At 33.3% G+C, this 13,530-nt stretch overlaps 1 protein-coding gene, 1 non-coding gene and 1 pseudogene across 2 annotated transcripts; all 3 read left to right on the top strand.

Annotated features, from left to right (window-relative positions):
- The first annotated feature begins 2,532 nt into the window (after nucleotides 1–2,532).
- LOC147538121 (small nucleolar RNA Z103) lies at nucleotides 2,533–2,624 on the top strand (annotated as a pseudogene).
- Nucleotides 2,625–2,702: 78 nt separating this feature from the next.
- LOC147538120 (small nucleolar RNA Z103) lies at nucleotides 2,703–2,813 on the top strand. Its single transcript, XR_015226802.1, has one exon. It is a non-coding gene; the product is annotated as a small nucleolar RNA Z103 (small nucleolar RNA).
- A 3,832-nt stretch (nucleotides 2,814–6,645) lies between these two features.
- On the top strand, nucleotides 6,646–12,278 carry LOC147538119 (amino acid permease 6-like). The gene is made up of 7 exons (XM_086641057.1): nucleotides 6,646–7,196; nucleotides 7,300–7,533; nucleotides 7,895–7,988; nucleotides 8,088–8,302; nucleotides 8,531–8,676; nucleotides 11,059–11,286; nucleotides 11,466–12,278. Exons 1-7 carry the CDS (start codon nucleotides 7,070–7,072, stop codon nucleotides 11,889–11,891), a joined length of 1,470 nt encoding a protein of 489 aa, XP_086497183.1. The 5' UTR covers nucleotides 6,646–7,069; the 3' UTR covers nucleotides 11,892–12,278.
- Nucleotides 12,279–13,530: the final 1,252 nt, after the last annotated feature.

The following is a 13,530-nucleotide window of genomic DNA, read 5'->3' as shown; positions in this document are numbered from 1 at the left end:
CATACTAAATAATTCTAAATTCAAATTCTTAAAGGACATTAATGGTGTGTTTGGATGACGGAATGTAGCGCCCAAATCCTAAATCTAAACCACCTTGAAATTGAAGATTTGAGACCTTCAAACTACAACCACGAGCAATGCCTACCATGAGTAATACGTGAAAAACAAAATAGTTCGGGTAAACCCCAACTGCAGTAGATTTCTATAAACTATAGGCCCGGGTAGGCAAGCTCAAATCCCAATTGAAGAAGCATTACTTTTATATTGATCATTGTCATTCTTTGAAATGCAACGGTGACAACAAACATTATACAACGAGATTTACCTCACGCTTATAGAAACTAATAATTTATGTTCTTCATTATTAGGTTTTCAAGGTTCTCGTATTCTAATCCAATATTAACCCCCATATTACAACGATGTTAATTTCCTCCTTTTCTAATAGATATAAAATATCACGTCTTTGACTAAGGTAAACATTTATAGCATCCAAGCTTGACATGTAAGTCAACACAAATTTATGTCAAAAGACAAAATCATCAATTACTCACTTGGTGTCTCGGACCTATACACAATAGACATTGGCACTCATAATGAATTACAAACAAGTTCACTAAACATACCAAACCGACAAAACATGACAAGTTAAAAGAGATGATGCTCAAAGTAGATCCTCAGGTAGATCACAACCTCAAACAAGCAATAACAATTATAGTTAACAAATATAGACTCACCCACTAAAAGGTATCTACTTATGAGACACATTGCCTAAAGGACAGAAATCATGTAAATTACCTAACTAAATTCGTTCATCCGAGACTATCTTGACACCTTGCAGAAAAACTATCATAACTCCTCACCTGGAACTCCGATTAATATACCGTTGAAGCATTGGAAAGTATATGAATATACCTTTCTAGAAATATAAAAAACACACTTAAACTCATCGCTTATCAATATCAAATTAAATTTCAAACTAGACCGAAATACAGTAGAGACTATTCTTACACTTGTACGAAAACTATCATAACTCCTCACTCGGAACTCCGACTAATGCACCGTTTGAATCATTAGAAAGTAGAGAAACATAAATTTCCAAATATATAATAAGCACACCCAAATTCACTACCTTTACATACCAGATTAAATTTTAAACTAGACCAAAATAGTGAAGCCTGTTCTGACACCTTGTACGAAAACTAACATAACTCCTGACTAGGAACTTTTATTAATGTACCGTTTGAAGCAATAGAAAGTAGACAAACAGAAATTTCCAAACATGTAAGATACACGCCCAACCTCGTCACCTAGCAATACCTGATTCAATTTAAACTAGACTGAAATAATGTCTTCTGTAGATGTTTTATGAAATTCTCGATAAAACTAATATCTAAACCATTTAATCGTTCTTGATAGAAACTATTTGATTAGCAATACTAAAGCTATCATGGAATAAATTGAAAGAGCCTATAAAAGAATTAGGAGATAGGAAATCTACCTTTTTTCGTCTTAGATGACTTCAAGACCACAATCATTCCTTGTTCTCTCTTTACAGAATCTCTATCTCTTTTCTTCTTTATTTCTCCTTCCTTCACTAAGGAATGGTTGCACCATCTCTTCTTTCTATATGTTTTGTTCAAAAGAGAAGATGATTAGGGTTTTAAAATCCACCAATATTTCATCCAAACCACACTGACCTAGACTTTTGTTACTTCTACCGAATTTGTTGTATAAAAAAATAGGGGTGTTACACGGAATCATGAATCTGTGGATCATAAGTCCTTCGGATTCATGATTCCACGGATTCATGAGTCCAAGTAACTTTTTTTTCATTTGGTTGGTAACTAATAAGAATCCTATGATCTATTATTATTTGGTTTTTTTTAACGTTTCTTTAAAAGAAATTGAAGAAACTCTTTTCTCGAACCTCGTTTTTTCAAAACCGTTTTCCCGAAATTGTTCTTTTCCGGGAAATCAATTTTATCCGGAAATTGTTATTTCCCGAAAGTCTTTTTTTTCCTCGAAAATCGTTTTATCCTCGAAAATCCTTTTCCCGAAAAAATGTTTTTTTTTCTCGAAAACTTTTTCCGCCCGAATTTATTTTGGGTTATTTCCAAAATAGCCCCCAACTTTGTGACCAGCTTCCTGCCTAGCCCCCTACTTTATCAAAAATACACAGATGACCCCCTTTTTGAGTTACCGTTATAACTCCGTTAACCAGTCATCACTTCTCTCTCTCCTCCATCTCATCACCTCTCTCTACCATTTCATCTTTTTGCCCCCTCATCGTCTTCACCGGCGAAGGTCGTCGGCGACCTTCAAACCGAAATTTTGTTTCTCTCTACTTCTTCCTCTCTCTCTCTCTCATGTTTTCTCTCTCTTCTTCTTCCTCTCTATCTCTTGTTTTCTCTCTCTTCTCACTCTCTCTAGAAACCCTAATTTAAAAGCTGAGATAAACTGGCTTGATTACCAGATCTGGAGAAATTCTTTTCAATTTCAAATTTTTTTCTTTAGTTTATTAATTTGATAGAAATGGAGGTGATGATCGACAATGATTATACTATGCAATTTGTTTTATTATCTCTCACCAAAGAGAAATTTACCAATCCAGTATTCTGATCCATTACATCATAACAAAAAAAAAATGTTTCAATTTTTCACAAATTTGTATTGATTGATTTATTTTAAGATTAAATATAAATATGAAGATGATGATACTTTCCACAAATTATCGACAATGATTATAACTGTGCGATTATTTTAGTTTCTCTCTCTAGATAGAAAGATTATATTAAGCCAGAAATCTGATCCATATAAATAAATCTAGTCTAGGTTTGATTATGTTTGGGAATTTGCTGTCCATTCTTGGAAAAGTTTCGAAAGCTTATTTGAAAGATTATATTAAGCCAGAAATCTGATCCATACAAATAAGCTTCTTTGAGAAAGAATAAGGGAGAGAAAACAAGAGAGAGATATAGAGGAAGAAGAAGAGAATTTTTTTTTTAGAGGTTTGAAGGTCGCCGGCCGGAAAATTAGTCGGTCAACGACCTTCATTGGTAAAGACGATGAGGTGGCGAGAAAATGAGGTGGCTGGGAGAGATGATGAGATGGAGGAGAGAAAAATGGTGAACCGAAATTTCCTGGAAAATGATTTTTCACAATTTTGTGAAAAATCCTCTTTATTCCCAAAAACAGTTTTTTCCTGGAAAATTTTTTTTTCGGGAAAAATAGTCTTCATGAAAAAAAAAATGTTTTGAGAGAAATTTCAGCTATCGAAAAAAATATGCAAGGAAAAAAATATGATTTGGGGAAAAACGGTTTTCAGGAAAATACAGTTTTCAGAAAATTTTGGTATTAAAGAAAAAAAGTTTTGCGAGAAAAAAATTATTTTCAGGCGAAATAAGTTTTCGAAAAAAACGGTTTTCTGGGAAAAACGGTTGTTGAAAAATTCGGGTTTGAGATAGAACCGTTTCAGAAATAACAATTAATTTTCGGGAAACAACAGTTTTCTGAAATAAAATAAAAAAAAGGGGTTCCGAATATCAGTTTTCCTGGAAAATTGATTTTCGGAAAAAAAAAACACTTGTTGGAAATAAAAACGATTTTTGAAAAAATATATATATTTTAAGTAATTATTTCGTAGAAAAATATGGGGTCATAAGAAATATTTTTTGTTGATTTTAAGTTTGAAATTTGGGGGTATTAATCCAAAATCGTAGCAAATCTTAGGGGCGGGATGGGATTTTGGTCCAGTACAAATTTTGGACTTAAGAATCCTTAGGATTCAAAATTCCTAGGATTTTTGGTAGCCAAATAGACCAAGAAATTTTGATTCTTAAGAATCCTGCAATCAAATGCACCATAAGAAGTTGTCTAGTTTTAAGTTTTACTAAGCAATTAAGAATTATTTCCTTTTTGGCCCCCTAATTTGTGACCATTTTTCTTTTTAGCCACCCCCCCCCTCCCCGTTCTTCGTAAATTTAAAATTGACCCATTTTTTACAACCGTCAGTTTACTTTAACAACTAATTTTTTTTCCCCAAATACGCTTCCTCTAAACACTAATTCTTCTTATCTCTATTTTTAGCAGATTTTTCTTCTTCTGATCTCTCTCTATTTTTAGTAGAGTTGGTAGAAGATCTCCCCTTCTTTCTGCCCTCTAGTTGAAGTCTCCCTCTCTCTGACTTTTTTGTTTCCCCAATTACCATTTCTCTATTAATTCTCATATGCTCCTTTGTTGTTCTTAAGTGATTTTCATTGATAAACTTCATGGGTTTAGAAGGAAAAGCTTAAATTCTACTAAGGTCGAGCTTAATCCGAAACCCAAGTTTTCACTTTCTCTCTCTACAATCGTCAATTGAAATTTTCAGTTAAGACTTACCCTGAAATTCTTAGTTATACACCTCGAATTGCCAAGAATTAATTCAACCACGCATGTTGTATTCCTAGAGATTTCTTTGGGAAGAAGATTTGTGAAAGAAAATTGTCATCTATTAAGGAATCAAGAAGACACACGAAATAGAGAAATTAAATACGTCCCATTCAATTCACAAAACTCTTTCTATTCATGTTTACATCAACTCATCAAAACTACCAACCGTATTACTCCAACTTGCAACCAAAAAACCTTGATGAATATGATGATAACGACGATGAACTATGATGATAACGATGATGAACTAATTCCATGGATTTATTTTCAGTTTAAGACTGTAATCTATGATTTAATTCTACCGTTTGAGCTCTTAATATTGAATTGTTAGGCTCAACCTTCAGATAATTTTGTGAAGTGACATTCAAATTTGTTAAGATCTGGTTATTTTCTTTATGAAGTTGAGAAACTAAGGAAATTAGTTCATCTAAATGATGTTGTTTTCATATCATGTATATGAAAAACCTAGATTCAGTAAGGATAGATTAGAAGGTCGATAAATTACAGAGAAGTCAGGATTCATAATAGGGAAGTTTATCGATGATGAAGATGATGATCTCCCCCCTCCAATGACTTCAGAAGGAAGTTAAGGAATTGTGAAAATTTACTGTCGGAGCTTGGGTGCCCTCTCGGTTAAACAAGAAAGAGGGAAGAGGGTAGAGATAAAGGAAAAAAACAAGGAAAGATGATGGTGGGGAAGATGATGATGTTTATGAACTGGATGGAGAGTTGAGATTTAGAGAACAAATTAACCAAATCTCAGAGCATTACGCAATCCCTAATTTTGTAACAACCCTTTCACTGGATCCAACTAAGTACTCTCTCACTATCATTTCTCTGTCTTAATTTTGTACCAACCTTTTAACTTTGTAGCAATTAAATACTCGAGTCTCTCTGATCTCCCCCACATTTCTTCTTCTTTCCCTCTTTAGAAAACCACAGCTAGAAAGCCTATCGACTTCAACTGTTTTGATTGTATTTCTTACTTTCTCTCCCAACCCATTTTTTAATTCCTTCACGTCTTTGCTTTTATGAGAATTATGATGACAAAGACCAATAAGAAGAAGAAGAAATAAAGAAGAAGATGAATTAATTTAGGTGAGAAAGAACGAAATGAATTACTTTTTAGAAGAAGGGTAATTGGGGAAATAAAAAAGCAAATCGTTAAAGTTAACTGACGGTCATAGAAAAACGAGACTAATTTTGAATTTGCGAGAAATATGGGGCCAAAAAGAAAACTGGTCAGAAACTAGGGGCGAAAAAAGAAATAACTCAAATATTAATAGAAACAATATGGGTCATTAATTTAAAATTATTGGATTTTTGAAAACTTTTTTTTTTTTTGAGAAAAACATAAAAGCAAACAAACAACTACACAAAACTATTAATAAAGGGCGGAAGGACGTTCCAAATCTTCCGTTGGTGGTGCTTTCTTCCCCATTTGGCCACTGCATCAGCTATCGAGTTATTCAGTCTAGGAGTGTAGGTGAACTTGATGTCGGTGAATTGACTTTTCAATTGTAGAATTTCGGTCAAGTGCTTTCTGGATTGCCACTGTGTTGTGTAGCTTTGATCTTCCAAGAGTTTTATAGCATTGAGGTTGTCGCTCTCGATATGAACATGAGTGATTTTGAGGTTAATCACCCAGCGAAGAGCAAACTTAATTGCTAAACATTCACATTCTTCCGCATTTTGTCCTCTGACTGAGTCTGCAAGGGCTGATATAAAGTTTGCTTGAGGGTCGTAAATAACGCATCCAATACCTGCCGTTTCTGATAGATAGTGAAGGAGGCATCAGTGTTGATTTTGAGGAATGATGTCGATGGAGGGCTCCATTGGTGTTGCTATGGTTCTTTGACTTTAGTGGTTACTTTCAGTGGAACTGTTGATGATGTTATACTAGTATGAACCGTCTGCAAGGGAGATTGCTTTTTAGATGTGAACATGCTTCACATCTAGCTTTCCAGATGAACCATAGGATTTTAGAATAAAGATTAATAAGTTCCTCATCTAGATCCTTCCAAAGAAGGATCCATTGTCTAACCGAAGAGATCTGATCCGTCATCACCTGAAAATAAAACCATATTGTTTTGGCATTGTGACACTGCAATAGAGTATGATCAATAGTTTCATTAGCATCACAATTAATACAAGAAAAGATATTTCTGATAAATCTGTCTATTTGATCCCTTACGGGTAGGCTATTTGTGCAACATTTCCATAGAAATAGTTTTATTCCTGGTATCGTGTTAATGTTCCAAATATAGTTCCAATCTGTGAAGTTGTTATTATACTCATTGTTGTTGGTTCGGAGGTAATGATACATGAATTTGATAGTGTAGTTTCCTGATTTGATAAGTGTAATACCAGATCAATTTCTTAAGAAAACATTAAAACATTGAAATATAAAAAAGAAAAAACATTTTCTTTTATTATCTTTCTTATTTTATTTCTTACTCGAATTGTGAAGGGATAGTGTGTCACTTCATTTTTTTTTTCCTAGTCTCTCTTTTTCACAGAAGAGGTTGGGTGGTCTTTACTTATAAATAACCTTCATCTTCACAGACATACAAACCCACAGCTAGAAAGAAATTTAGAGAGAGAGAGAGAAAAAAAAACAGAGTACATTGAAAGAGGGATGGCATCAATGGAGTTGCAGAATAGCAGTTCTTTCATGGGGAATCATCAACATGACCCAGAAAAATTCAATCATATTGATGATATTCGTAAAAATTTCGACGATGATGGCCGTCCAAAAAGAACTGGTAATCAAGCTAAACATCTAATTACTTCCATCTCTCTCTCTCTCTGTCTCCTCTAAGTTTTTCTCTCTCCCTAACTCTCATGTTGATTGATGATTTAAAACAGGGACAGCAATGACTGCAAGTGCTCATATAATAACAGCAGTTATTGGATCAGGAGTACTTTCATTAGCATGGGCATTAGCTCAATTGGGTTGGATAGCTGGTCCTGCAATTTTAATGATTTTCTCTCTCATCACTTGGTTCACTTCTACTCTTCTTGCCGATTGTTACAGATCCCCTGATCCTATTACTGGCAAAAGAAATTATACCTATATGGATGTTGTTAGAGCTAACTTGGGTACTCACCAAATCTCCATCTTCTTCCATCAATCTAACTAAAAATTTCATTTTTCATTCTATATATCTTTTTATTTCAAAATCTAATCTGGGTATGTCTTAAAAAATCTCAAAACGTCTAATGGGTAAATTGAATACTACTCCATAAAAACTTCAACTAAAAAATCATTTTCAATTTTTCCATTTGATTCTGCATTTTAAATGGGTACTCACCAAAAATTTCATCTTTTTTCATCAATCAAACTAAAAAGTTTCAATATTTTTTGAACTGATTCTGCATTTAAAGTTGAAAATCTAACTTGGGTATGCATCTCTAGAAAACATCAAGGGGTACTTATTATTTTTTTTAATGATTTTTTCAGGAGGATATAAAATTTTACTTTGTGGGTTAGCTCAGTATGGAAATCTCATAGGAGTTACAATTGGATATACTATTACTTCAGCTATTAGTATGGGGTAAGAAATTAAATCAAAACCTTAATTTTGATTTCAATATTCTTTCTGTTTTGATTTTAATAGTTCTAAAAATTGAAGATTTTTTGGATGATGAATCAGGGCTATTAAAAAATCAAATTGCTTCCACAAGAATGGTCATGATGTGAAATGTTCAACATCAAATTATCCATTCATGATAATATTTGCAGCAATTCAAATTCTTTTATCTCAAATACCAAATTTTCACAAGCTTTCATGGCTCTCAATTGTTGCTGCTGTTATGTCTTTTACTTATGCTTCTATTGGATTAGGTCTTTCAATAGCAAAAATTGCAGGTAATTAGTGTTCTACATTTTTAATTGGAAAATGACACTATCCGGGGCATATATGGGTTGAATCCCGACCAGGGTATGCGTCTGTCATGATAGAGATAAAGTGTTTTAATTTCTCTCTAAATCAGGACCGACCACGTACCCAACGAAACATGTGGCCACGGTATCTCTACCGTTTTTAATTATGTGTTAATTTATTTGATTATTTTAATGCTCTTTATTTATTTACAGAGCCAGGACATAGTGCAAGGACAACCCTAACTGGGGTAACAATTGGAGTGGATGTTACAAGTTCAGAGAAAGTATGGAGGACCTTCCAGGCTATTGGTAATATAGCTTTTGCCTATGCATTTTCTACTGTCTTGGTTGAGATTCAGGTAATAATACTCGCCCATTTGTCTTCTCTCTTTCTCTAAAATTAAGTAACAAGTGCTACAGACACACCGATCATTTGTCTCTTCACATCTTTCACGTAAGTCAATTGTCCCCACACCACTTATACACCTTGATGTGAGCAATAAATGAGATTCTCCTATCTTTATCAAAGAGACAAACTCTTGTATGTAGGAATAGGATCACACCACAAACACTTTGTAGTGAGCAATAAATGAGATTCTGGTATCTGTACGAAGGATACAAACTCTTGTATACTCGATTAAATACGTGGAAGTCTTTCTGGAGCTGATACAATTTTACATTTTTCTTAACGATAAAAATTTATTTTCTGGTTGTCGAGAAATAGTTCAAATTCTTGATATAACGCAATCTTTCAGAATTAAGAGAGACATAATCTTGCTTATCCAATCTAAGTAAAGGGGATGTTAAATTTTTAGGTTAGAAAAATCCAGAAGAGACATCTATTCAATTTAGTGGAGCAAAACTTGAAAGGAAAATCAGGTTTAAGAATGTCTAAATTATTGATTTTGGGATCTTAAGTTCCTAATTTGCCTTATCTAACTTCATATTAAGGATTCTTTGTGATCCAAATTAAAGGGTTTTCCTAATTTGACTTGAAAATAGATGTTAAAAGTAAAAAATATTTCACTTTATACAACTTAAATTTCTTCCATTTATTGAATCATATTTAATATTCTTCATTAGAAAAAGGAAAGAAGAAAGAAAATATGTTTAAATCATATGTGGTTGATTGAAAACGATTTTTCTATTTATACAATCAATTGTGAGTAGTTTTACTATATTATTCTAAGTTTTGGACCCAATTTTCTATTATTTCTCAAATTTTGAGTTTTATAATTATCTTTCCTACCTTTTTAAGTGTCCTTGTTGTTTAAAATATATCTAAGATTATAAGAACAATGAAGGATAGTATTAGGAAAATCCGTTTTATATGGAAATTCAATCTTTTTGGATAACGATTGCCGTGTTAATTGTTCAATTTATTTTAATGATTGAACATATGTTTTTAAAAGGTAAGATAGGAAATTAATCTAAAGAATTATAAAACGAAAAGATATATTGGGGTTGAGCACATGCCCCAAGAAAAACACGTATAAATAATCCAAAATACTAGAAAATAAAATATGAAATTGACAAAAATGAAAACAAAAGTATGAAAATTGTGATGAGGTACAGGTCAATCAAAGATATTATGTTATTCTATCAATAGAATCAATGGGGGGATTCCATTTTTAAGGAGTTAAACGCAGCCAACATAATTGGTATAGGTGTCCGGTTTACACATCAGACCTCTCAAAATTTAGTTGTAATAGAAGGACAATTATACTGGGGCTCTAGGCCCTCCCCAACTTTTATCAACAAAACAAATAACCACGCAATCATATTTCCCTATTATCTACATTTTTTTTTTGTTGAACTCCCTGTTATCTACATGATCCAAATAATTGCTGGTTTTGTTTAGTAATGTGTGATGGATTATTTGATGTACCCTAATAATAGAAAACATAGAAGGGTTAAAATAGCCATCGAATGAGAGAGTCATGATTTTGTCATCCCTTGACCACTAAAAAGTGATATACTTCAAGGTAATCAGAGAATCATTTATTGTGATTTGTGGTCATTTGTGGTCTCGAAAGGATTCCTGTCTATAAAGCTGAAATAACACCTAATACATGTGCAGTGGTGTTTTTGTAAGTTTCTAACCATCACACAAAATGTCAAAAAGATTTGTAAGGGGGACCCTAAATTATATTCTCCAATTTGAGTAGTCTGATTTTGTGTTTTTGACCTAATTTTCTTCTCAAACAGCCAAGAGATGGAGAAGGGTTAAATGGACAAACTAGTATTTAGTGAACAGACTATGATGGTGATGAAGTTCTAGGAAAAAAACCTAGTGGGCCTTAGCCAAATTAGGACAAAGACCACCAAAGATACAGATAATGACAGCCAACAATTAATGTATATTTATGTTACCACCAATCTAAAATAAGGTTTACAATTATTGTTACATTTGACATTTGTAAAAATATTAAGGGTAGTGATTTTCGCCAACCACTAGTATCATCTTGTCCAAAAACCAGTAATTTATAATGCTACTTAGACTCCCAAAATACAGACAAAGTAAAAAATGGAAGTATTTTGTGGGTGTGGGTTTTATTCACCTTTACTAAAATAAAAGTGATTTACAAATCTTTAACCAAATAGTACTTACTTTCTTGACTTTGTCTGTATTTTGGAAGTCTGAGTAGCATTATCCTTCTTATATTAATTTGATTTCTATTTGGTTTTTAACTTGTTATCTCTTATGAAGATGATAAATTAGGCGACAATTGAAATTTCAGGATACATTGAGGTCAAGTCCACCAGAGAATGTAGCAATGAAAAAGGCCTCATTGGTTGGAGTATCAACCACAACCTTGTTTTATATGCTCTGTGGTGTACTTGGTTATGCTGCATTTGGGAATGATGCACCCGGTAATTTCCTTACCGGCTTTGGTTTTTACGAACCTTTTTGGCTCGTCGACTTAGCTAACATCTGCATTGTCGTCCATCTCGTCGGTGCCTACCAGGTAAAAATATTCACACCTAAATTTTATGTGGAACACTAAGTACTTGACCTGAATTACATTAAAGTTTTTTTTTTTTGTTTACTTTTACAATTTTAATCTCTTACTAGTTCAGGCCCATCAAGAACGTTTGACTTAAATTTTTTTTAATTTTAATGTGATTTTGCTTTATCAAATGTTAGGTTTTCTGCCAACCCATATTTGGTTTCTTCGAAAAATGGTCTGCAGAACGATGGCCAGAAAGCGGATTCATAACAAAAGAGCACGCCGTTAATGTTCCATTATGTGGTGAATACAACATAAACTTTTTCCGTGTAGTGTGGAGGACTATATACGTCATAATAACGGCTGTAATCGCTATGATTTTTCCATTCTTCAACGATTTTGTGGGGTTACTAGGGGCAGCTTCATTTTGGCCATTAACAGTGTACTTCCCTATTGAAATGTACATAGCACAAGCAAAGTTGCCTAAATTTTCATGGACATGGATGTGGATGAAGATATTAAGCTGGTGTTGCCTTATTGTATCACTAGTTGCTCTAGCTGGGTCTGTTCAAGGACTAATCTCTGATGTCAAATCCTTCAAGCCCTTCAAATCTGAGGATTAGTATATGTATTTTTCTTTCTTTTTTCACGTACGCTTAGTAGGATCTAAGAGTTTTATTTGTTGATAGTACAAAACAATAGAAATAAAGTACAATTAGTTTCTACATTTAACCAACCAAACCAATAGTTCTAGAGAAGCTTCCATCTTGACTCTATGAGATTGTTGTACTCGTTGCTCCTATATAGGGACGCGTTATCAAGTATAATGATATCGAAGGTGTTAACCAAAATGTGATCAGTTTATGATGTGAAGGTGGGAATGAATTATGTTCTGAGGTACAATATTATTTCTTTGTATTAGAAGATTGAATGTACTAGTTGTTGGCACAATGGTGTCATTAATTTATAATATTAATGATACTTAGATTTAAGTGGGACTTTCATTTCAACTAATATTTCTTGTTAATTTGTTAGTATAAGTTTATTTTTTGTGTTCTACTAAATGACAAGAGAGTCATTTTCTTGTCAAGATAGATTGATTTGCCAAAAGAAAATACATAGAAATATAGACAAAAAGGTGAGAACATCCACTTATCTCTTAGACCACTACTAATAGGTTCGAGTATGGAAATTTACCTCTTGTGGAATAAGTTGAACTCTTGTACTCCGAGTTGTTTGTTCTTATGAGCTTTTCCGGTACCCTGCTTTCGAATAAATGTGGTCTCCTTGTGTGATCATCTTGCTTGCAGGGGCCAGACAATCATCTACTAGAGTTGATTCTACTGATTCCCTTCCAAAATGGCAAAATCTCAAGAACAATGTAGATGCCCTTCTATAATCTCTCCCCACACTCAATAGCTCCCATGAATTTTCTATTGAATTCATGATGCAGTAGGAGTTATAAAGTGGTTACAAAAACCATATAACTTCTCATCAACCCATATCGACCCTTCCTAACTTATGTGGGTTTTGAATTCAATAGACACAATAAAAAGGAAATAACGTCTGCACTTTCTCTCTCTAAGCATTCTCTCCATATCAAATAAAAACCGAAAAGAAGTTGAGCACTGATTTAACGAGTTCAAGCTCATATGGAGAATTACGAGTTAGAACTCAATGACCATCGATCTTGTTAGATCAATATAGGACAAAATTAGTACAGTTGTACTCCTAATAACTAGGTAAAGGCAATACAGAATTCATATTTCTCTCTTTAATTACAAATTGCCACCATCTTTCCCATTCAATTTCTTCTCTTGATACATTCCAATGTTGTTTTGGTTGTCCTCTCAGGCGAAATTGTTGATGTACCGGCGTGATTATGTTAGGAAAAATAACCTAATTAACTTGTTTAGGAATATGAATATAAAATATGTCAATGTAAAAGCAGAGACACCAAGATTATTTAACGTGGTAAAAATCCCCTCCAAAATAGAAGGGAAAAAACCACGGGACCTAGTCCAGAAAATCTTCAACTATAATTAAATAATGGGTTACACAATTCTTCACCAAACCTATAGTGGATAAACCAATTGTTCAAGATGTGTAGAAACACTCTTGGATAACTATTCTTCCTTAAACAAATAGAGGATTAACCAACTCTTCCCTAAACAAATAGAGGATTAACCAACTCTTCAAGATGTGTAGAAACACTCTTGGATAACAACTCTTCACCAAAACTATGGTGGATAAACTGAACAA

This window comes from Eschscholzia californica, unplaced genomic scaffold (genome assembly GCF_041429995.1).
Source record: "Eschscholzia californica isolate CP2 unplaced genomic scaffold, dmEscCali1.0.p SCAF_5, whole genome shotgun sequence".
In the NCBI taxonomy this organism is placed as follows: Eukaryota; Viridiplantae; Streptophyta; class Magnoliopsida; order Ranunculales; family Papaveraceae; genus Eschscholzia; species Eschscholzia californica.
This window is presented reverse-complemented; position numbering and strand designations above follow the sequence as displayed.